General features: G+C 40.3%; 2 protein-coding genes across 5 annotated transcripts; one reads left to right on the forward strand and one right to left on the reverse strand.

Annotated features, from left to right (window-relative positions):
* The first annotated feature begins 669 nt into the window (after positions 1 to 669).
* LOC135597097 (uncharacterized) lies at positions 670 to 15,886 on the forward strand. 2 transcript variants are annotated; one of them, XM_065089606.1, is made up of 8 exons: positions 670 to 823; positions 2,826 to 2,943; positions 3,721 to 3,968; positions 9,931 to 10,050; positions 10,164 to 10,305; positions 13,746 to 13,885; positions 14,009 to 14,044; positions 14,916 to 15,886. In XM_065089606.1, the coding sequence occupies exons 2-8, from the start codon at positions 2,868 to 2,870 to the stop codon at positions 15,717 to 15,719; spliced, it is 1,566 nt and encodes a 521-aa protein (XP_064945678.1). In that variant the 5' UTR covers positions 670 to 823; positions 2,826 to 2,867; the 3' UTR covers positions 15,720 to 15,886. The 2 variants fall into 2 exon arrangements, with proteins under 2 accessions (XP_064945678.1, XP_064945679.1); XM_065089607.1 differs by having other exon boundaries at positions 703 to 855.
* A 402-nt stretch (positions 15,887 to 16,288) lies between these two features.
* On the reverse strand, positions 16,289 to 21,667 carry LOC135582468 (DEK domain-containing chromatin-associated protein 1-like). 3 transcript variants are annotated; one of them, XM_065089603.1, is made up of 12 exons: positions 21,149 to 21,595; positions 21,027 to 21,060; positions 19,696 to 19,775; positions 19,559 to 19,618; positions 18,675 to 18,785; positions 18,514 to 18,588; positions 18,342 to 18,419; positions 17,577 to 17,787; positions 17,140 to 17,451; positions 16,938 to 17,035; positions 16,832 to 16,862; positions 16,289 to 16,690 (listed from the first exon to the last, which is right to left on the reverse strand). In XM_065089603.1, the coding sequence occupies exons 1-12, from the start codon at positions 21,530 to 21,532 to the stop codon at positions 16,518 to 16,520; spliced, it is 1,647 nt and encodes a 548-aa protein (XP_064945675.1). In that variant the 5' UTR covers positions 21,533 to 21,595; the 3' UTR covers positions 16,289 to 16,517. The 3 variants fall into 3 exon arrangements, with proteins under 3 accessions (XP_064945675.1, XP_064945676.1, XP_064945677.1); XM_065089604.1 differs by having other exon boundaries at positions 17,140 to 17,456; positions 17,577 to 17,770; positions 21,149 to 21,588; XM_065089605.1 differs by lacking the exons at positions 16,289 to 16,690; positions 16,832 to 16,862 and having other exon boundaries at positions 16,938 to 17,056; positions 21,149 to 21,667.
* Positions 21,668 to 23,380: the final 1,713 nt, after the last annotated feature.

The following is a 23,380-nucleotide window of genomic DNA, read 5'->3' on the forward strand; positions in this document are numbered from 1 at the left end:
GATGACACAACTATTTTTAGTTGTCTCCTAGCACGTATGAATTCAACAAGGAGATAGCTGACTCCTGCAACTCTCCTATATAATTGACCTCCATGACATGCACAAAACAAGGAGAGAGAGAGAGAGAGAGAGAGAGAGAGAGAGAGAGGACTTATCTTGCTAGAGACGGCAGGTGGTCTTGTGTTGTTTCTTGTTTCTTTTCATTCTCGTTGCAGAAGGTATATTATCTCGAGATAATTATATATTATTTCCTATCTCCTTTACTTTATTTGGACTCAACTAGTATCATGATTTTTTATTTAAAATTTTTATAATTCTAAAAAAAAAATAATATTATCAGGATGTCCTATAACCTCGTCCATCTCTCGTGAATCCTTTCCTTGTAGTCGTATAGCCCAACTCCTGTTATGATGTTCCATTATTGATTCTCGTCATGTTATATTTGACGTCTATGTCGCCCATACTATTCTCTGTATACTTATCATCTATGATTGATTTGATATCAAGACATGGATGACCAAGTCATTTTTCTCCTCTTAATTTATAAGAAAGATATATGAAATCTTAAATTAATATATACAGAGGATAGATATGTTAAATCTGTTTTTTGTTATATTAACATTTATAAGGGGGTATAGGAAATTTTAATTTAAAAAAAGAATTAATGTGTAAAAACTCCAGTTAAAGATCCGAACCGACTCTCTCGTCTCGAGCCAGGAAAAGAAGGTAGGGCAAAACCCTAACCCTTCCGGCATCCCACCCAAGAATGCAGCAATCCCGGACCCTGGATCTGCTCTTCCACCGCCCGCACTAGATTTTGCATGTAAGATTACCAGTCGATTAGCTGGTCCGAAGGTTTCGCCCTCTCCTTTCCCCTCTTGCTGATGCTGTTGCTTGTTCTTTTATCTTCGTTGTTTGCCGTGGTTCTTTGTTGCCCTTCCAATTCGTTCATAGTGGGGTTACTAGCTTCGTTGGTCGCGATTGGTGTTTCTGTCGAGAATCACCAAATTTGACGTCTTGGGGACGTTTGACTGAAGTTTACTCCCAAAATTATGTTGGCTGGCGATTGTTCTAGGGCTTGACATAATAAAGAAATTGTCGCGGGTACAAGCCAGTCAGTTTCATGGTGTCTACTAATTCAAGATAAAAAAAGAATTTTGCGGATGATGAATGCTGACCCGATTCTTAGATTGTTTTGCAATCGGTTTCAAATAATCGTATCAATTAGTTTCATGGTGCGTGTCGCATAAAGTACGTACTGTGTTGGTTACTGCACGTAGCAACCGGTGAGCACATTGATCGGTGTTTCTCAGACAACCCTTGACGTTTTTATCTTGAAAGCGAATTTTTTTTTCTTAATGATCTTTTCATCATGTTCCCTTAGAGTCAAAATTTTTTTCCTCCCAAGCATCAATCAAATATTCACTCTGGTTTACTGTTACTGCTTTATAATCTGAACGTCTATGTTAGTTCCTAGTGGTGCTCTTGACTTAGTGAAAGGACTATTTAGTGGTCTTGGATGTCACCGTGACAATACACAAACATAATCTTTGTAGTATGACATTCTTGTTTTATCCAGTTACTATTTCACATTAGTTTGGATATGTTTCAGTACCATAGCAGGTTGTGCTCCATTTAGGTGATATTGTTCCATCAGCTCCTTGGCTTATTTTCGTCTCTCACATAAACATTGTTTCTTATAGGAAAGTTTGTTGTTTCAATTCTTAATGCTAATGTTTAGAGGGGTTTAACATTACATGGATTGAAGTACAACCAAAAATGTAGATCTTCAATCTACCAACTATCCTTTCAAGTTTTATTAAGATTTCTCTTTTGACGGAAAATGTCTTGGCTGGGAATTTGGCTCCAACTTTTTTGACTGGGTCATATCAGGTTAGCAACTCCAGGGGCCCTTATGCTGATGATCTGATGATTATCGTGTTCAATAAATTTCAATTCTTAGTTTTATGGTCTAATTAGAAATGTAATTAAGATTGTTGCTTTACTTGGTGGAGTTGATAAATCTTGATAATTTGAGGAATATGCTTGATGGAGGTTTTATGTCTGTTTCTCTGTTATCATAAGATTTGGATTTTGTGGTTATTTTAAATTGCTATGCCACCTGAAATTAGAATTGTCAAACTGTAGTTCTTAACAACCTAACTGCAACATAGACTAACAAATGAGAAAAATTATATAGATAATAATAGCCATTATTTTGATGGCATAGTATTTGGCCCTTTCTCAAAATGTGATGCTTTAGCACTGCTAAGATTATTATCATGTCAATAGCTAGTTGTAAGATTTCATAAAATGATTGGGGTTTTCTTCCCCCTATGGATTTAAGTTTTTGACCATTCCATCTGTTTCTTACCATAATAGCATGATGGTTCATGATGTGTTGAGGGCATCCCAACAGAATACTAGCTTGGTATAGCATCTCTGACACCTGGAGTGGATCCTGTGACATTTCCAATATTATGTTGTAATTTCAACACAGCATGCCCCTTGCTGTGAAATTTAAAAACATCTTCAGCTAGCCTTTTCAGTTAAAACAATGAATATTCTCCTACTTTTATATCTATTGTGATCAAGTTACTGAGACAATCGAGTTCACTGATGTTCTCTTGCCACACCTGCATTCTTCACAATTGGTTGATTTGAATTTATTTTCTCTCATGAAGTTGTTACGTGAAGAATATTCATGCCTGGTTGGAATATACATTCTTCATTTCGGACATGTTCATTATTTTTTTAGTTTATGTCTATTGTTTCTTCTTCTTTGCATCATCACTTTATACTTGTCTTGATAATTCATTTTGCAGGTTTTCTGGTATTTTGAATTTCCGAACTTCAGATCAGGAATAATGAACGGATCATTTAATGGGCAGATTTTGGTGGATAAGCTTGCTAAGCTCAACAATACGCAGCAGAGCATAGAGAGTATCCTTCAGTTGAATTAGTAGAAATTAATTTGGAAAATAAATAAATTAATAGCTTAGTTCTTGATGGCAGCACATAATGAACTTGGTGTTCGTATTTATTATGACTGGAAGTATTTCATGCTTTTGTACAGTGTGATGATTACCTTGCTATTTTGCTGTTACTTGTGTGCCTTGTTAATTACAAAAAATCAACATACTCAGGGACCTTAACTATATAGCAAATCAGATGATTTGTTTTTTTGTTTTTGTAGTTATTGTAGAAAATTATAAGTCGCATGATTTTTTCATGTGCTTGTCCTCTATCAAGAACGAGTTAAGTAATACTTGGACTGCATAAAATGTGGTGTAAGTGTGCTCTTGGACTTATAAAAATGCTAGTTAATTTAAATTCAAGCAATTTTAGAATAAATGATAAGTTGCATCTCTTGGAACTATATAAAACGAATTACAAATATTTTGCTTATACAACATACTATAAGTGAATTAATTATATATTTTGTCTTTTTATATGATATTCAGTATTCTCCCTCTATTTATTTCTTGTTGCATATATATACCAGATTTACATAAGAGGCCAGTATTTCTTCCTCTCTCAAACTACTGTACAAACTTTTCTGAAATTATGTGAACCTGGTCACCTTTTTAGAGGTTAATGATTAACACTATAGAGGTTAAATTATTTCCAACTGTCAAAGCAATTAAGTTATTTTCAGTTCTCTCCCTTCTTTTTACCCAAGTGGAGCCATGTGATGTAACATACTTAACTTCTAACAAGCTTTATCACATTGGTGCATCTTCCACATGAACAAAGCAACACAAGTTGTGGAAACATGGGAGAGACAATTTTATTGCTCTCCGAGGGAACAAAGAGTATCATTTCTCTACCTTGCTAATGATATTTTGCAGAACAGCCGGAGAAAAGGTTTAGAGTTCATTAATGAATTCTGGAAAGTTCTTCCTGATGCTTTAAATGATGTATGTGGTAATGGAGATGAATTTGGAAGGAAAACTGTACTAAGACTGGTAATTGAAACTAGTCAATTCTCATGATCTAGATATTCTGTGTTTTCATATTATCATTTAAAAGCATGATTCCATGACCTTCTGCTGAAACATTTTTGGTGTTTCTTCTTATGTAAGGATGAAAATGAGTGCCCAGATGTCTTTCATGCCTATGCTTAAGTTTCTATCAAGGACTAAACATGCATGGGCTTCTATAATTTTACTTGTTATGAAGAAGCATTACCAACTACTGGCAGTAACTTATTGTGAACATTTATGTGCATGTCAATTTTATTGCTTGTTTCTGCATATTTGTGTAGTGGGTGTCGATTTGAATGCCAATTGGACCAATAAGTGCCATCTGATATTTACAGATTGGGGAATATCAGTTGACACCAATCTGTATTGAGATTGCTTCACAAAAAAGAGCGGCCAAGTGCACGAGGCTCCAGCTAATTTGGTGTTTGGCAACGGTGAAAGTTATCTGTCAGACCCTTGCTAGCAGAGAAGTTTTCACATGACTGGAACCTTGGTCACCTAGATAGCAAAGAAGTAATCTTGTTGTGACACCCAGGGTCATCCTTAATCAAGCTTATTGCTTGGTGTGTAGAAAATTCTACAGAATATTTCTCACATATGAGGCAGTAGTTTTGTCCAACTTGATTCATTTTTATCAGACTCATTTAGAGAGGATATTTGGTCGAGTCTTATGTGATGGAAATTGAGACACGTTTTCGGTTTTATACTAGGTGTGGAAAGAAGAGGTCAATCCGAAGCCCTTTGAAATGGTGATGAACTTGGATTCAGATTAAATTAACATGTTTTAATCTTAGTGTAGTTTTTTTTTGGGATACTTTAGTACTAAAGAAGGGATCTTGATACAAAGTTATAAGTTGCCACATTGACACGGACTTAGTTGGTTTTGCCTAAGTCGTGCGGCACCCTTGCGTGTCCGTCCGCAAAGGTCAGCCTCCCCGAAGCCTCCCATTGTCCCTTAGGACCACCAAAAGAGAGAACGGGTTAGAGAGAACGCCTCAATCGGGATCCACAAGCAAACATGTCCGAAAAACACTTCATAGACAATGCAAATTACAAACAGACTTTACAAGCTCTGAACAGTGGCACAACAAAGGGTAAAATGGTCCATTACAGACCGAAAATCTCTCGCACGTGTCCACATGACACAACCTTTATTTACAAGCCTAAAGAAGCCACCAACCCAACTAAAATGGGACTATTAAGCCTTCGGCCGCCCCTCTACATGTTGTACAAGGCATGAACATGCCAAAAGACACGGACATGTATAAGCATTACATCGAACACCTTGTTTAGAAGTTTGTCCGTGACATTCTCCCCCACTTATTCCTTCGACGTCCTCGTCGAAGCCTTTGTGAACACTGCAACTCTTCGCCTTTGCTGAGTCTTCAATCTTCTGCTCCAGCTGCAATGCGCCTCCTGGCTCCCAGCTGCTCTCCGCTGCTGTTTCTGAGTAGTCGAACCTTTGATCCGCCATGCTGCTTCAACTCGCCAATGACTCTGACTCTGGTGTGGGGTTGGCTGAGTTGTGTTGATCCTCATTGATTCCTGCGGATCTCCCAGATGAAGGAAAAGACCATCCTTACTGCGCCAGTCTCTCAGAAATTCCACATGCTGCTCGAACTGGGTGGATGCTTGTTGGAGCTTTAACGAGCATCGTCTCGTAAACTTCTGAAGTTTTGGGTCCTTCCTCCACAAAATCTGCTCATTGACTCTTCTTTCAGTTAGTTGTCACATCCAAGTAGGTTCGCATCACTTCCGCTTTCGATTGGCATTTCGTTGGGAAATGAAGCGGACAATCTACTCTCAGTAGCACTGATCACCGTTGGTGAGGATTTGACAACTATTGTCTTCCGTTATCTTCGAAGGGTCTTTGAACTTGTGCAGAGCTCCTCTGCTGGATAGATAAGAGAATTGGGGTACTCGGTTTCGCCCATTCTCTTAAGAGTTGAGAAGGCAAAAGTTACTTGACTTCGCCCGCCTCCTCGAGGTTGTACTTCATGCATCGAGCTGGTTACTGGCCTTCGCCTGCTCTTTGCTCACACTTCTGAAGCACTTGAAGTGTTTGCACTCCTTGCGTTGAGTTAGTTACTGTGATTCACCTTCTCAATGCCATTGAACTTCTGGAATGCAGGAAGTTTTCACCCCAACTTGGAGTAATTCTCTGATAGATGAGGTCGCCCCTGGGATTGTACCGTCTTCTCCATCAACCCTGCCGCCTACTCCACTGAGTAACAAAGGTACAGCACCGCGTACTGCTTGCTTCGTTCCTTGGTCGTGCACTCTTGCATGACCCGAAGTCCTTCACTTACGGCTATCTTGATGAGAAACTTGTTGACACCGGTCTTACGAAGTTTCTTGGCCTCTGCCCTTCAGCCTTGTCTCGGTACTTGGAGATTGCCTCTGCATGCTCCACCTCCTCGGCCCCTTTCACGACCAAGCGCTCTCCCTCCATGAGAGCAAGGGATCAATGACTTTCACGGAGGTCCCGCCTCTGCGGTACCATGGCGCTGCCATGCCCATGGCACTACTATCCGTCGCCTCGCCTCTGAATCCCTTTTCTTCACAATCAGTAGATATGTCTCTGTGGCACTCCTCTGAGTCCACCTCCATTCTAACTGATGCTTGATTTTGGGTAGCTAAGTCCCTCTGGACTCGTCGTCGCTTCCTCGCCCCTTTCGACCCCCTGCTTCAACACCTCTGTGTTTTCCAAGCAGTCCGTTTTGTCGATGGAAAGACAGACTGCAACTCCCATGCATGGCCTCTGCCATCACGTTGTAGAGTTTGCACCGATTCTGTTCTCCTTAGCTTCCTTGGTAGCAACGTTCGCTTACTCGACCTTGTCCTCTGACTTGTCGGGCTCCCTTAAGCGAATATGAACTCTGGAGCAGTCCAACTCTCCAGCTGCTTCGATCATACCTCTGCATGATCAAGTCCCTCCCATGGGACTCATTGGTACTTGCATTCGAACTTTTCCCTTGGTGGAACCCAGCCCCCATATGCTGATGACCAAGGTTTTCATCCGATGCAAAATTCGGTGCACGCCCGGAAGACCCGCCTCTGCGGTACCATGGCCTTCACTCCTTGAATCCATAGCCCTTCCTGCCGTCGTGTTGTTCACCAAAGCGGAGCTCCTAGTAGCTCCCGATCATACCTCCATATGATCTCATCCCTCACGGGACTGTGTCGTGTGTATCGCATTGCTACGAACTGTTCCACCACGATCCGCTGCACCATGTCGCCTCCTGGTGACATCTCTGTTGCATTCTGATCCTTGTGGAATAAACTCGAATTGTGAACCCTCTATGTGTGGCCTCTGCCAATACATCGCAGGGTCTCCTCCACCTTCGATTTTGTTCGCTCCTTTGGCAATCGACCTTCATCCACCCACTCTTGGGTCACACCTAGATGAAGCACCGCTCTAGGACAATCCGTCGCCTAGTAGCTCCCGAAGTCCCCCGACTTCACTGTAGTTTGTGCACCATTGTCTGGATCCTGGGCCTCTGCCCCTACCAGCACAATCTCCACTGCGCACCGCTTCCTTCATGGCAACTTGAATGGCAACACTGTGGCATATTCTTCAAGAGTACCCGTCTCTGCGTCCTCTTGCCCCGTGCTAAGGCCTTCTGAACCCAACTTTACCTCCGCAAATTGAGTCGCCTTAGTTCCTCCATCAAATGCTCCTCCGAGATAAGGTGCATGTGCCCAGAAGCTCCCTTCGTCTTTGGCACCATGCAAGATGAGTCCGCTCCGTCAGAATGAAGGACCCATGGAACAACATGATCCTACCCTTGCCTCTGCAAGAGTTCATGTCTTTGACCTCTGTCTAAGGAAAGCACTGTGCTTCTGCTCCATGTTCCAACTTCTCTGCTGGCTCCCTTCATGCGGCTTGGGTACTTCGTCAAGTTACACCCAAGTTGCTCCGCTCCTCGTTTTCGCATTGAGTCGATGGTGGCCCTCGTGCCCACCATTCCACGGGTCAGCCCTCCCTTGAGTCCGATCTCCATATCGACTCTAAGTGTACCTTCATTTAAGTTGCTTCAGGTCGCTCCCCCACTTGATCTCGCAATGCATCCACCAATGCATTCTCTCAAGCGAGATCATGCGACAACTCCTCGCTGCTTGCTCGGTCCATTGAGCTTCGTGGAGTTGTTGTTTGTGAGGTACTCCTCCTCAACATGTGAAGTCCATCTCACATGATTCTCCCTCTGGAGAGCCGAGACTTATCCCTCCTGGATAACTGTCCCGTTGGAGCAACATCTCTCTTCGTTTCGGAGACCACCATCCCCTTGGACTACTCCGATCTGTTGAACAAACTGTGCATTGTTCTGCCTCTTGCAAACGCACTTGCTAGATTGCGCCTCCACGTCAATACAACCACCGCTGCACCCCTCAAGGCCTAGCAACATGCTGAACTCGTTGCACACTTCAGCCTCCTCCGGACGTATCCTTCGCATGCCGAAGAGAAAGTTTCAATGCTCCATGGCGCCGAGTCTCGACCGCCTTGGGATGGCCACGAACAATCCATCGTCCGCATACAAGCCCATGCATGAGTACCGAATTCTTCGAGTTAGCAATTCCCCTCACCTCTGTGAGCTTTGCACAACTCTTTCGGTCGCTGAGCAACTCATTCCACTTTGCATGGTCTCGTCCTTTGCCAAGCGCCTCGCTTGCCTTGAGCACCATCAAGTAAAGTTGTCAACGTTGAGCCGTAGCTCAAACTCAGCCATCCCAACCTTTGTGCGCTCCACATTCTTCCAAGCTTGCCTGTTCTCGTGGTGCCTCTTGCGCGAAGGGTTGGCCATTCCTCTGAATGCCAAACTCAGATGCTCGCTCCTCTGAGCGACTCCTTTTCCCCTACATCTCCATGCCCGTTTTCCCCCAAACGTTCACGCGTGTGCTGACTGCCCTCAACGCAGCCCCGCTAGGTCCCCCACGTTTGCATACTAAGTGTTTTTATGAGTGCTTGTCCCGCTCTGATACCATATGACACGGACTTAGCTGGTTTTGCCTAAGTCGTGCGGCACCCTTGCGTGTCCGTCCGCAAAGGTCAGCCTCCCCGAAGCCTCCCATTGTCCCTTAGGACCACCAAAAGAGAGAACGGGTTAGAGAGAACGCCTCAATCGGGATCCACAAGCAAACATGTCCGAAAAACACTTCATAGACAATGCAAATTACAAACATACTTTATAAGCTCTGAACAGTGGCACAACAAAGGGTAAAATGGTCCATTACAGACCGAAAATCTCTCGCACGTGTCCACATGACACAACCTTTATTTACAAGCCTAAAGAGGCCACCAACCCAACTAAAATGAGACTATTAAGCCTTCGGCCGCCCCTCTACATGTTGTACAAGGCATGAACATGCCAAAAGACACGGACATGTATAAGCATTACATCGAACACCTTGTTTAGAAGTTTGTCCGTGACAACATGGCACTATCTCTTAGATTTCTACCCTTGTTTTTGGTTAAGAAGAAGAAAAAAGAAGCGATATTTCTATTATTATATTGTCCTTTTTTTTCCCGTTCCCCTATTCTAACACACGGTAAACTAAAATACTTCCCTTTGTTTTTGGTTGACTACATTGATTTTTTTTCCCACCATGGATCTTTATCTAGGGCAATAGCACTAGTCAAACTATGATAAGTTGAATATCATTTTATTGTTTCTAATTAGGTTTCTTAAGTGTTCTCATTTTTCCTCTTGACCACCAATCCCATTAGTCACCTTGGATGACTGGGACATGTATTGATCTTCTTTTGACACGTTTGGACCATCTTTAGGAATTATCTTATTCTATCTTCTACCATGCACACTTATTTGCTCATGAATGTAAACACATCTTATTTTCTTTTTTAATGACCGCAGACACACATCTCAGCCTTATCCGATCTCATCAGCTGACTTGATGTATTTCTTTTTAAAATTGATTATCTTTTCAGGTTGACATATGGGATGAACGTAAAGTTTTCGGTTCTCGTGGACAAATTCTTAAGGAAGAAATATCGGGAAGGAGGCTTGACAATGGAAATAAAAATGTGAAGGCCATTATTTACAAGTCGGTAAGAAGCCTTAATCACATCTTTGACTATGTGAGCATGCTCTGATGTAAGTTTGTGCATGAAAACATGCAAGATGTTGACCACTAATGTTTGTCTGCATGTATGATGTGCAGAAGCAATCTAGTGAATTTCTGGAGAAGATCATTTCAAGCTATGATCATGTTTGTGATGAAGAAGCTTTATTTAGAAAATGTCAAAGTGCTATTAGCATTGTTGATAAATTAGAAAAGGAACTTGGGAGTGATATTGAATATGGTACATATTACATCCTTTCTAATCTACTCGGAAATGTTCAAGTTACTTTCATTCGCTTTGTTTATATAGTTATGCTTGGATCACATAATAAGTTAACTTTGGATGTGACAAAGGAGTAAAGCCATATGTACCATACTGGTTTCATTTATCATCTCGTTACCAAATACTGTACTTTGCCATGTTGAAACAAGCAAATTGTGGTGGTTTTATCAGTTTATAGTTAATATCGTAGATTATATATGATTTTTTTAATGAAATGTAGCAGCTAAAAGTATTTGGTTTTGAGTGATTTTCAGATTTATGTTCTCGCTGACAATCACACCGTACACCTGAATATCCCCGTTTATACGTTTCCTGAATAATGTATCGAATATTGGCATTATAGTTTTATAAGCAAATTTGAAAGAAAAATATATTTTAAGAGGCATTGAATTGCAAAAGGAAATAACAGTATATTAACCAATGTAACAAGCTACTAGATTGTATTCATATACACATATACATCAATATGTCATAATGTACAGAATAAGTTTAGACTTACAGGAGTTGTGTGATCACCAAACATATATCATCAATCAATGGACTCATGCTACATGATTATATGTGCATATGTGAACATTTCAGTTCAGTAGGACACCATAGAGTATATTTTGACTTTAGGCTCTTGTAACATATGCAAGAAAGACACGGCCAATAACCTGAGCAATAGGGATGCAACTCTAGTAGGTTGTATTGGAAAAAGTTAGCCCCTATCCTGAACTGAGGTCCTTGTACCTCGGCTTGTATACTGTTAACAGTCGTTGACTCTGTGCCTAGTGAATGTCATATTGGCCAGCTCATTTGATTCACACGATATGGGAAATGAAAACATAACTTTCATTTTGTTTATTATCTCACTGATAAACTGGTGAATAAATTAGAAAAGTTAATCTGTTTATTATCTCAAGATTGACAACAATTTTGACTCTTTGCTTAAACCTCAGGGCTTAACTTTCCTTGAAGAGAGCTATCTTCTGCATGCTTATGCAGGTACTAGAGATGGGGTTTCATACAAGAGTGAGGAGGTAGAGAGAGGGAGAAGTATATAGAAGGGAGGGGGGAGAGAGAGATATTTCCTTTGATTTCCTTTTGTTCTTTTAACCTCACTACTGCATGAAAAAGAAAATAAAGGCTTTAAATTTAAATATGAAGACTGTTATCACTACTGTATTATTCAAACATCATTTTTTTTATTTGTGATGACCTGTGCTTTGACTTCACATTCCTACTGTGCCTGCCTGTATGACTAACGATGCCCAAATAGGCAATCTAACTTTGGTAAATATGACATGGTAAAGGCCAATATACATTTTTTTACTGTAGCATGCCAATACCTTGGCATCCACCTGAATCATGCCAATATTTGGCTGGAATACAGTACATTAATGAAATAGGGAATAGGATTATCTAGATTCCTGATTATATAAAATATGCAATTGTTGAGTCATGTCTAGGATTGCTTCATGGCTCTGGGGTGGAACAGTCAAATTTTGTTTTAGACTGGCTATCCTATCAATGTCATTGCTTTTAACAAAGGTATTAAGTGCGATCTCTTTCTTTAGATGCTTGTTCAGGTTTTTCCAGCTTCTAGAGAACATGCTTCAGGCTAGCAATGGTCAATTTATGTAATTTTACATCTGAATGGATCTATATGTTCTCCATTAAGATGCAAGACCTGCCAAGATCAGCGACAAGGTTGGCCCTATGTTCTCGTACTGGAATTGACCAGATTGACTAGGTTAGACTAGTGAATTCAGATCAACCTGAATATTCTTTTAAATGTAATATATAAAAATATTAAAACGAATAAAAGAAAAAGCAGGAACGAAAGACATCAAATGTTCTAATTTTGTTATACTTTAAAATTTGAAAGATCCTTTCTTTGAGTGAGCTTCCCTTTGTCTCTATGTCTGATTTCTCCCTTCCAATGCCCAGCAAGCGGGCATGCAGTGTATAGTGGCACTTGATCTGGCAATTGAGAATGGGCAGTCAGATGAGCAGTGTCTGACAAGCAGTTGATGACTGTCGGGTGAAGAACATGTTGGTTTCTTTTGTTCCCCTCCTCGTCATTATATTCCTCTTTCTTCTTCTTCGCTCCTGCCATATTCTCCTCTTCCTCATCTCTTTTTTGTCATTTATTAAATTTTTTCGTAACAAAGGATTGCATTTCTTTTCCTGTATTACTGGCCTAAAATCTTTGATTCTGGTTAATTCTTGACAGTTTCACCAGTAATATTGTGGGATGTCAAGGAATTGTGAGAAACAAAGTTGACAATGGTCAATCGGGAAAATTATGCTTAGATTGATTTTCCTTAGCTAATTATTTGTGCCTTGTACCATATTGAGTTGCTGATTTGGTTCAGTTCACTAAAACAAGAATTCTAGTTTCCCTTACCGAAGCCAGATCAATTTCTTTCTGCCTCTGCTACATATTTCTTCACAAAAGAGGACACAAGCATGGACATTTTAAGCTGCTTACCTATCTGTGTTTAACCGTAATGCTTGTCTGGTCAATCTGAAGAGACTACGAGGATGGTTTATTCTTTTGCAAATAATCATCTGTCATTTGACATATTAAGTTCCTATTAGGTCTGCTTCACTATATTTGAACTTTTTTCTTTCACCAATGACAGATCAATTTCCTTCAAGTGTTGTGATTCTTTGCTTCACATTTTCTGCATTTTACAAGAAAAATGAGCGATCATCACGGAGGAGCATGGACACTTTAAAATGATTTTGTGTTGGACTTTGATATATATATATATATATATATATATATATATATATATATATATTCAATATTGCTTCAGACTTTTAAGATATTTCAGGACATCATAACATATACAGGATACTGAATGTATGATATGTATGTTAAATACATATCATCTATGTAAGGCTGTTGGGCATGTCATGTACTAGGGATACATATGTATTAGACTTTTTCCCTGAACATGAACGTGAGAAGGCTCCTTAATGTTTCTTTCGTGTGCTTTTAGGGTGAATAGTTATATGACAAGCATCACACAGCTCATAAGTTACATACCTGGTGATTATATATTTTCTAAAGTGGACATGTTATATCTACATATAGACATACAGAAATACTCATTTATATTGATATGTATTTTGCATACCTTATTGTGTTCCTTTTTATGATTTGCCGTATCAGCATATCATGTTGTGTCTGTATCGTGTTCATGTCCATGCTTCATCTGTAGATTGGTAGTAGTATTGTGTAGTCATTGGATACATTTAGTTTTGTTGTGATTGTACCATTTTTACTGCTGTTAAATACTGTCAAGCTATGTTTCAGGGTATGTGTTGTGTAGACATATGATTGTATTCATATTTGTATTTCTTGTTTGCCACATGGAGTTTTTGTGACTCTGGTTGATGAATAGGGAGTATAAATGGATCTGAAGTCATGGGAGAGTTGCAGATGCAGCATCACATGCTATTAGAGTGCATAGAACAACTAAAGGCAGCTGAATTGTCCAGAGCAACTTTGATATCGTATTTGAAAGAAGCCCTCCATGAGCAGGTGAGTCACTGGCAGATGTCATTATGTTTGACCTATGCTAGCTTTTAATTTACTGATTTTTTTTTCTAGTCACAGGTATACTCCTAATCACTTTTTATTTTCTGTTTGGGATTGGTTTTTCAGGAAATAAAGATCGAACAAGTTCGTCACCAACTTCAGGTACTCTTCTTGGACTTTCTTAGTTCTGTTTACATAAAAGTAATATATGATGCACTTTTAGTGTATTGTTTATCCAAATCTATCAAAAGCATCATTTAATAAATAAAGCTTAGCACACGTTAATTCAGATAATGGATCAGTTTCTTCTTAACACATGATGGCTAGCACAGTGACAGATAAATTAAGTGATAGCCTTACCTAAATATATGTAAAAGTGAAAAAATGGTGCTTCTTGTTCTTGTTAGTAAGGCCACTAATACATATGTGATGCTGTATCTGAGTGTTCTTCAAGTTTTGATAAGTCGAACTATATATAGTGGAAACACTATCCACGATTGTGGTGTTTTTCATGATGATGTTTATAATGTCAATTCCTAGATATCTCGGGGTCCAGACTTCTATAGCTGAGTCACCATCGTTTAAGGTCTGCCACTGGAGTTATATAAAGAATTAAAAAAAGTCAAGAGTTCCTCTCAGGATTATGAAATCAAATATATCAACAGGCAGATTTTGCACAGGTTCTGTACCACGCACGGTGCCTTTTTGGGACAGTCACAAGATGGAGGCAGTATGAATCTGTTGTAAGATTATTGTACTTTGTGGTTGAAGAATATATGGGTGAGTCTAAATTGCTCCAAAATATTCAAGGCTCCAGATGCTCAACACACTCTTTTGTAGATTAATGTACCGTCACATGTATTTATGGTTTTGAGTAATGCATTATCATATGAGAGTAGTTGTTTTGTAGATTTGCATAATAAAAAATAACAAAGAATGCGTGGATTTATCAAATATTCATTTGTGCTGATTTATCAAAGAACATGAGACTCTTGATGTTCCAACTGATCACCGTTGTTCAATCATTTTCCAGGAGGCTGAATCACGATATGAGAGAGCAACGGTTGCCTCCGCACAGCTTAATGGTGAACAACCCCCAGCCGAGCAGAGAACCAAGGAATCATCATTGGCATTCTCTGAGACCTCTCCTGGTTTTGCCCCTGAAGCTACTGCTGGCTCCTCGGACGAAGCACAAATAACTTCCACCAGATGCACCCAGGAGGAACCTCTCACCGAAAATAATTCTTCTCATTCTGAGAGTGAACACCGGAGAACGGCAGCTGCTGAAGTGGCAGCAAAACTCACCGCGTCTGCCTCCTCCGCCCAAATGCTGTGCCATGTCCTCTCCTCTCTGGCCTCGGAGGGTGTCATTGGCCAGGCAAACAAAGAAGATTTTTCTTCCGACAATAAGAGGCTTAAAACAGAAAACAGTGTGCCTTCTCATGTGCTGCTGCTGCAGCCTCCGCTTCAGCCACCGTTGCCATCTCTTCCACATCCTCAATTACAGCATCAGCTGCCGCTGCTACCACCAGGGACTCATCCAAGCCCCATTGTAGAGCCGCTGCCGTCTACATCAACTTCACTGCCATCAGCACAGCCGCCACCACCCCCACTTATCACCACTCAGTTCATGCCGTCAGCTGCTGGACCTATGACAGGCATCCCATATGTCTATGGTTCAGCTCTGCCACCTCTCCCAAATTATCCGCCAATGTTTGGCATTCATCTCGGTCCAAGTGCTCCAAATCCATTCCACAATGTTCAAGCATCGGAGGGGCCCAATACCTTTGGCCAACCACCATTACCGGCACCGCCACCGCCATTGACCCGGCAATGACAGGTTACAAAGAACTGTATGCAAACCTGGAATGCTTTGGTGCTGTATAATTTGTTCATGATATATATACTACATGCACCATAATGGTTGAAGATTTGCTCTACTAAACTTTTATGTAAGAAACTGATTAGTGATCAATTTCTTGAAGCAGGACGCCAGTTTGTAGAGATACTGTTGATTGCTGTAGTCATATTGAATGTCTAGTCACATTGTGCATCCCACGGAAATAAAAGGTAAATGATACGGCAAATGGTTGTCAGCTACACAATATAACTGAGAGTTGCTTTCAAAGCATAATCCCTATTATTTCTCTACACTCAGTGATAATTGAAGGCTTTTGTCAAAGGCATTCCTCTGCATCAGTCAAGACAAAATGCTTCCCTTCCCTTCAAGTAGGAGAAAGCATTAGAACAGCACTAGGTCAGAATCAACACACAAGCAACACCAACATGACATTCGACATGTCCGAGGATGAACCAACACACAATCTAGGAAACGTGTTGTTGAACCAATTGGTGATAAGAGAAAACAACACAAATAGAACATTGTAGTCAGGAGTCAGGACTATGTAAAGCTAAAGGAAAATCTTCCATAAAATTAAGAAGGCTATTGTACAATGAGCTAATGGAACAACACGAATTAGCTACCACAGCAGTCGAATACACATTTCTATGAAATGGTTAGGGTTACCCAAGCCACCAGTATCACATTTTCCGAAGATAAAATAGGTTTTAGCATGGTGCTGGTATGCCACGCATTCACGAGGAAGGTGCTAATTTGTCAACCCATCCGACCGAGCTACTTATCACCATCTCCATCATCAGAACCTTCCTTTGTGTCGTCCTCCTTGGCATCTTCGGCACGATCTTCATCCTCACCGTCTTCATCGTCAGACATACTGTTTATGACATCCTCAATTATGCGCTTCACTTCCGCTTTTCTGTCCATCAGATTCATCTTGAAGTGAGCCCCTGTATGCGATTAAATTGAAGTGTCAAAGATCATACACAGCATCTACTTCATTCTAGCTTGTGCGATCTAAAAGATTTAACATAACAAGCAGCAAACAGCAGAAAGTAGCTACACGTGTTCATGAGTTGATTTTATCATACCTAACTGTCTCAGAATATCGGCCAAAGTTGCCTGCCATGAACAGAATTTGGTGATATCAAGAGACAAAGAAAGTAAATGTAGAGCATCGAGTCTGAAGCTACGTACAGTATTGAAGTCCACTTCTTTCAGTATATCACTCACAACAGCATGCAACTCCTCTGTGCTAGGTTCACTGTTGGTGGCCTTACTAGTCTTGACTTTTCCTATGCATCACAAGAGAAAGGCTTTGATGATAGAAGTGGCCTTCATGATCAGGAGGCATTAAAGATTATTTTAAAACATAAATGCAAATAAAACATGAAGCTACCTCGTTTTTTCTCCGTAACCTTTGACTCTGACTTAGCAGATCTTTTCTTCCTGGTGTTTTCCTTGGTAGCTGGAGGTTTCTCAATTGCCCGTCCCTTCCTTCCACCCTCCTGTTTGCTTTTGGTGGTTGAACGTGGCTCGGAATCACTATCATCCACGGGATCACTTTTTCTTGGTGATGATAAGGCACTTTTAGTAACCTTAGCAGAATTCTTTCTCATTGCAGATTTCTCTTCTGTTGAGGCCCTTGAGCCTTGCTTGTTCATCTCCTTGGAAGAACCCTTTTTGTTTCCATGGGTTGAATTTGGTTCATCTTCGCTAGAGACATTTAAAGCAGCTTTTGAATAAATTTTATTGGAAGTTATGTTTTTAACAGGAGAAACTTTGTTTTTCATCTTAGATGACTTAGAAGTCTTCTTTATTTGCTTAGTAGCACACCTTTTATTAGTGGCTTCAGGCTCCTCTTGCTCATCTTCCTCATTTTCTTCATGATCCAGATCACGATCACTCTCTTCCTGTGCATGCCCATCACCTTCGCCATCACTAGATGCTTCCTTTGTGTCAACTGAAGCACCCTCTTCATTATCCTCGTTCTCGTCTTGAGCTGATTGCTTGTGGCTCTTTCTTTGTTTCTGCACATTAAGAGGTGCTACATGGAGCTAATTGTAATAGTTTTCCAGAAGAACGAGTCAAGTACAAGAAAAGTACATAGCCAACATTACCAAAATCAATGCTTCACAGTTGAAACTTAAAATGTCTAAAAAAAATTTGACCAAAAACATTTTACATTAACCATCTAGGTTAACGATGGCTCATCATTTTTTTTCTCTACCTTGTACAATATCAGAGACCAGACAAAGATGCAAAATGAACTGCAATATCTCCAAACAAGAGCTCCTTGTTTGTCGCAAATATCATCTCAATGATGAGCAAGCTTTATAATTTATCAAACTAACAACTAGAAAATGCTGACCACTTCTTTACATTAAAAATAAAAGAAAGTAAAGTAATGCTACAAAGCATTTGAAGGATACCACTTGGCATCATTTCACAACTATTCTATTTTCTTAAAAAATGAGGATACTAGTAGTCTTTCATCTGTCAAATATACAATAATCTTATGCAAACCACATTCAAGAACTATCCCTAGAACATGATCAAATTTTTGGACAGAAAATAAACTCATGAGACAAATAAATAAACCTTAATTCGTCTATCTGAAGATGCTTCTCCAGGTGTTGAATGACTTCTTCCCTTTGCCCTCCCTCGTTTCTTTTCTTCCTAAAAATGAAGTGAGACTAAGTTTTGCATATACTAATAGCTAAATGCAAAGAATAACAACAATTCAGAAACAGCACAAGCACAAAAATTCCACCTTTTCAGCAAGTACTACATCTCTAGTTACACAAGGAGATTCCAAAAATTCCATCAAATTTGCTATAATTTCTTCCTGAAAATAAGCAACTTAAGATAAACTCTCTAGATAAGAACAATATATCTACCTATTGATTTAGGGGAAATTTTCAATTGATTTACCTTTTTGGAAGAGGCTTTTACAGCATGAATATCAAGTAAGTCACAGAAATCAAGCAACCTTTCCTTCTTACACTTATCAAGCTTTTCTTTAAACCTTGCCCTCTGCTTTGCCTGAACAAAACAAATGCTTTAGCACCACCCAAAAGCAAAACAAAAAAGTAACTTTTAACATGTTCCTAAAAAATGTTTCATTAGTGGCAGCCTTCTTAATGTTACTCAAAACAAATTAAAAGGCAATTGATCAAAGATAGATTTTCCCCTTAAAAAAGCAATGACATCATGGATATATGGTCACAGTTCATCTATAAATTTCAAACACGTAGCAAAGGTTGTAACAAAACAGTTGTCCAAAATCTCGAGATTTACAAAATAGATTCCCCTACAGAGGTGACAAATATATCCAGTATGTTTCAAAAATTACTTGCTTAACAGAAGTGAGGAATCTAGATACTGAAAACATAAAGAAGTTTATCAGGTTTGTTATCCTGGAGTCGTTTTTCAAGTAGTATGAAAGAAAGAGCCGTCAGCCAAGCCTAAATTAGCAATGGAAATGAATCACTTTTGTGATGTACTCCATGTTCCATAAATCTACACCTTTCTTTGTCTACACATTTAGTTTCTTCACCATAAAGAAAGTAACAAGAAAACTATCCTTTGTTTTGTGAGAAACCCTGTCAAAATCCTCTCAGAAATTATGTTGGAATCAGTGCAATCTACAAGCTCAATTTCAAGACTGGCATCAGCTATGGGCATTACGATTTGGTATTCCTTGTTAATGGTTCACTTTCAATTTGGTGCATCAGAAACCCAAAACAATATCCAATGTAGACAAACTAAACGTTATTAATTTAACTCATGAATCTATGCACATATCGACATGGTACCTCATTCTCGCTCCAAACAAATCCAGAGAACTGGAGAATATTTCTCTTAAGATAATGTACCTGAATGAGAAAGACATCACTATAAAGAAAATAGGAATGGCACATGTAAAAGAACTTCAATAATAACAAAACCTTACATTTGCTTTCCTTCCAAAAAGAATGCCATGAAGCGCTTGAAGGTTGTCATCAGATTTTCGTTTTGACAACTTAAAAAAAACTACAGCATTTAGCAAAGTCAGCAGAATTTTAAGAAAAAAATTGATGCTTAAAAGTAACAAAAACAACCAAATTGTATTAAGAGCTATATCGCCGGTAGCATGTAACAGTCATACACTTCATGTCTTATTAAACCTACGATTCCTTCTTCTTTCTCAGATTTTTGTTGCACCTCTAGTTTAAAAGACGCATACTAATTTCTCAAGGGATGACATAACTGTCTACCACCTTATTTTCTTAGTGCTACCTCCCAATTACAACTATGATTATTATTACAATAACACAACTGAATGATTTTAATAAGGTTTTCTCAAAAAGGATAGCTTTTCTACTACATTGTGTCACACCTCATCTTAACCGCAAAACGTTTATGCCTATTAACTATGGAGCATCATTACTTTCTTGGTTGTCTTCCAAAATCTGATCTTGACCTCCTAGGGTCTCTTTTGTTCCAGCCAACTTGTTCTTAGCCAGTAAGATTGCTTTTTTCTCACTGTCTTAATTTTTCATGGAAAGAGGGAAAGCTGTCACAACTCAAAAACAATATAAAAATTAGGAGCATCCTTCTGAAAACAAAATTGTTCGTTCCAAAGTTTGCCATCCAATCAGCAATCCATTTTTACTCCTCCAAAATGTGAGGATAATAATATAGCTGAAGGTTAGAGATATGGAACAGACAATCAGCAACTGGAGATCTCAGCCCCCAAGGTACAAACAATGGCACATGATTGGTTGGGCCAGAACCTGCAAACCAACTTCAATAAAGAGAACTCACCCTTTTGTTCATAATCAATCGAGAATTATCCAAAGCTTACACATTTTGGTACTTCATGATACCTAGTCTGGCATTTAAAGAATGTTAAATCTAAAAGTTCTTATATAAAATCTACCATTTAACCAATTGAGTAAGAAACAATTGCATATCACACAAAATATATCTCTCCAATTTAACCATCCTACTTTAGTCTATAAGTTATACCCTTCCTAGTCCCTCCATAGATTTTGAATCTAATCCAAAAGCCTAAACCTTTTTCATCATTCTCTCCTTAATTTGTCGCTTAGTGTTAAAGTTGCACACAACTTGTCCTAACCCATTTTCACTACAATTTTCAATGGAGACTTGAGTCAAGATTAGATGAAGCATGAAAATTGTCAATCATTGGCTGCTATGGGAAGTAATGGAATCCAATTAATTACGAGAAACGTAATGATAACAGGAACAGCATAAAGCTCGACTGGGGTCGGCCAATACCGTTTGGAATGTCTTTCAGCTTCTCTCCAGAACCCTGAAATCCACAGAGAAAGCCCAAATCTTTTAGAGAAGAAAGAAAGAGCTTTCAAGATCCATCCAACCTGAGTTAATGAACGCCTAACCTGCTTGAAAGACAAAGTCTTCGGCACGGGAGACCTCGGAAGGGACATCTCCGAGAACCTCTCGACGGTCTTCCGCTCCCTGGACGGCCTCTCCACCGGGGTGGCTCCTTCCCGCACGACCACCGACCGCCGCTTCCTCTCCTTCGGCATCCCCTCCCCCTCCTCTCCGCTCTTGTCCAACGCCGCTTTCCTCTTCCTCCCTCGCTTCCGCTTCTCACCTTCTACTTTCTCCTTCGCCACATCACCGCCCTCCTCCTTGCTCTCCTCTCCTCCGGCCTCAGGCGGCGCCGCGGACGAGCCATCCCCCTGTTCCTTGTCCTCCTGCTCTGCTGTGGGAGATCCGTCGCCGGCGTTCTTGGCCTCCTCCCCTGCTTCAGTGTCCATGGCGAATAAACCCTAGGCGAGAGAGGGAGAGGGAGAGAGTTCACGGTTGGCGGCAGAGGAGAATCGAGGGTTTATGGAGGGCGGAAAGATGCACGGATGCATTGCACGAATTTTTGCTGAATCCTGAAACCAACCAATAACAACTCATCTTTTTACGGGACCCGTACATTTCGGTGGCTCATCGACCACACGAAGAGTGGACCCTGCCTCGTGACCATCGCCGGATGCAAGACGACCACCACGACGGTGAGTCGGATCTGGACACGCTTTACGAGGGGCAAACAAAAAATAATTGAGGGGATTTCAAATTTCGCCTCGATTTGAGGGCGGGCAGCTCCGAATCAATTCGATCGCCCCCAAATGTCCCAATTCTTCTTGAGTTGTTCTTTGATTTCTCTCTTTGACGATCCATTAGTATCGCTTTCATTGCTCCAAAAGTCGGCACGCGGTTGAAAGACTATAATTCATCTTTTAATTCCTTAATTGTGACTTGGAAGCAATCTAATAATACTGATACAAGAAATTACAATTTTGATTTGGTAATCAATCATCTTTAATTACGTCCTAATTAATTTCCACTATTATTTTTTCCTCAATTATTCGATATTATCGAACGGAAAATGCGACTGTTATCATCCCATCATTTGCTAACTCTCTCATCAACCAGCCTTCTTATTGGAGGAGCAACGCTATGGGCCCATTGGGACCCATCAAGGTGACACTGAAGAGGCGTGTTCAACAGAAGCTTGAATCGATCCGTGGACCTCAAAGCAACCACTGTGTGGTCTCTCTCTCTCTCTCTCTCTCTCTCTCTCTCTCTCTCGGTGCAGCTCGTCACAGCGAGCCGGCTCTCCCCTCCCTCGAAGAACATTGCAGTGGAAGACCTCAGCTTTCACTTTCACTACGTTGCAGTCGTGATCTCTGAGAACAGCACGTACTTCCGAGAGCAGGGAACGTCTGTTGCAGCCTGTACAAGCTCGATCGAGGTGTAATCCATGGAGGGCGGCAGCAGACATCTGCTTCCAGGGACTGCATGCATGCATGCAGGATTATGCTAGGCATTGCTACTGCATGTTCTTACGGTGGTATCTTCTCGTTTTTGGACCAAGTTAATGCTACAGTTTGGTGGATATATATATATATATATATATATATATATATATATATATATATATATATATATATATATGATATTGAGGTATGCATTCATCGAATGTTATAAGATAGCTAATGCGAGAATTCATGCGGGTTTCAAACAGCTGAGGGTATCATGGTCGACCCTGAATTCATGGCCCTCATGATCGGTCACGTTGAAGACTGAAATGAAGTCCTTAGCATTCGTGATGAACCCACTTCCATCAGAAGTTACGGAGGCTTTCTTTATGGTAAGATTCAGATCTGTCCCATGTTCATCGACACTATCCACCCGAGAGAGAGAGAGAGTGGTGGAGCTTTCAGATATCTGTAAGAGATGCGTAAGATGTTCAGTCGCTTGTGATGCAGGAAAAACGCTCAGCTTTTTCTTATCCAAGAAACAAGAAGGTTATGTGAGATACATAGCTGAACAGGTGAGTGATCGAAGACTTTGGACATGAGAATGATTCTTGATGAGAGTATGCTGCAATGGCAAGATCCACAAATCAGCTGGAGCAACTGCGGAAAACATCATGGATAGAATCAAATCGGAGTTCTTTTACACAACTGCTTCTTCTTGTTGAGTCATCTTATACCCCACAGAACCACCTTCATTCATCTGATGAGCAGTAAAGAATACAGCAGTCCGAGGGCTGATCTATCGGTCCAGGGGGTGGCAAACTATTGTCTCACTTGACGTATCAGACATGATGA

Source organism: Musa acuminata, chromosome BXJ1-11 (genome assembly GCF_036884655.1).
Source record: "Musa acuminata AAA Group cultivar baxijiao chromosome BXJ1-11, Cavendish_Baxijiao_AAA, whole genome shotgun sequence".
Lineage (NCBI taxonomy): Eukaryota > Viridiplantae > Streptophyta > Magnoliopsida > Zingiberales > Musaceae > Musa > Musa acuminata.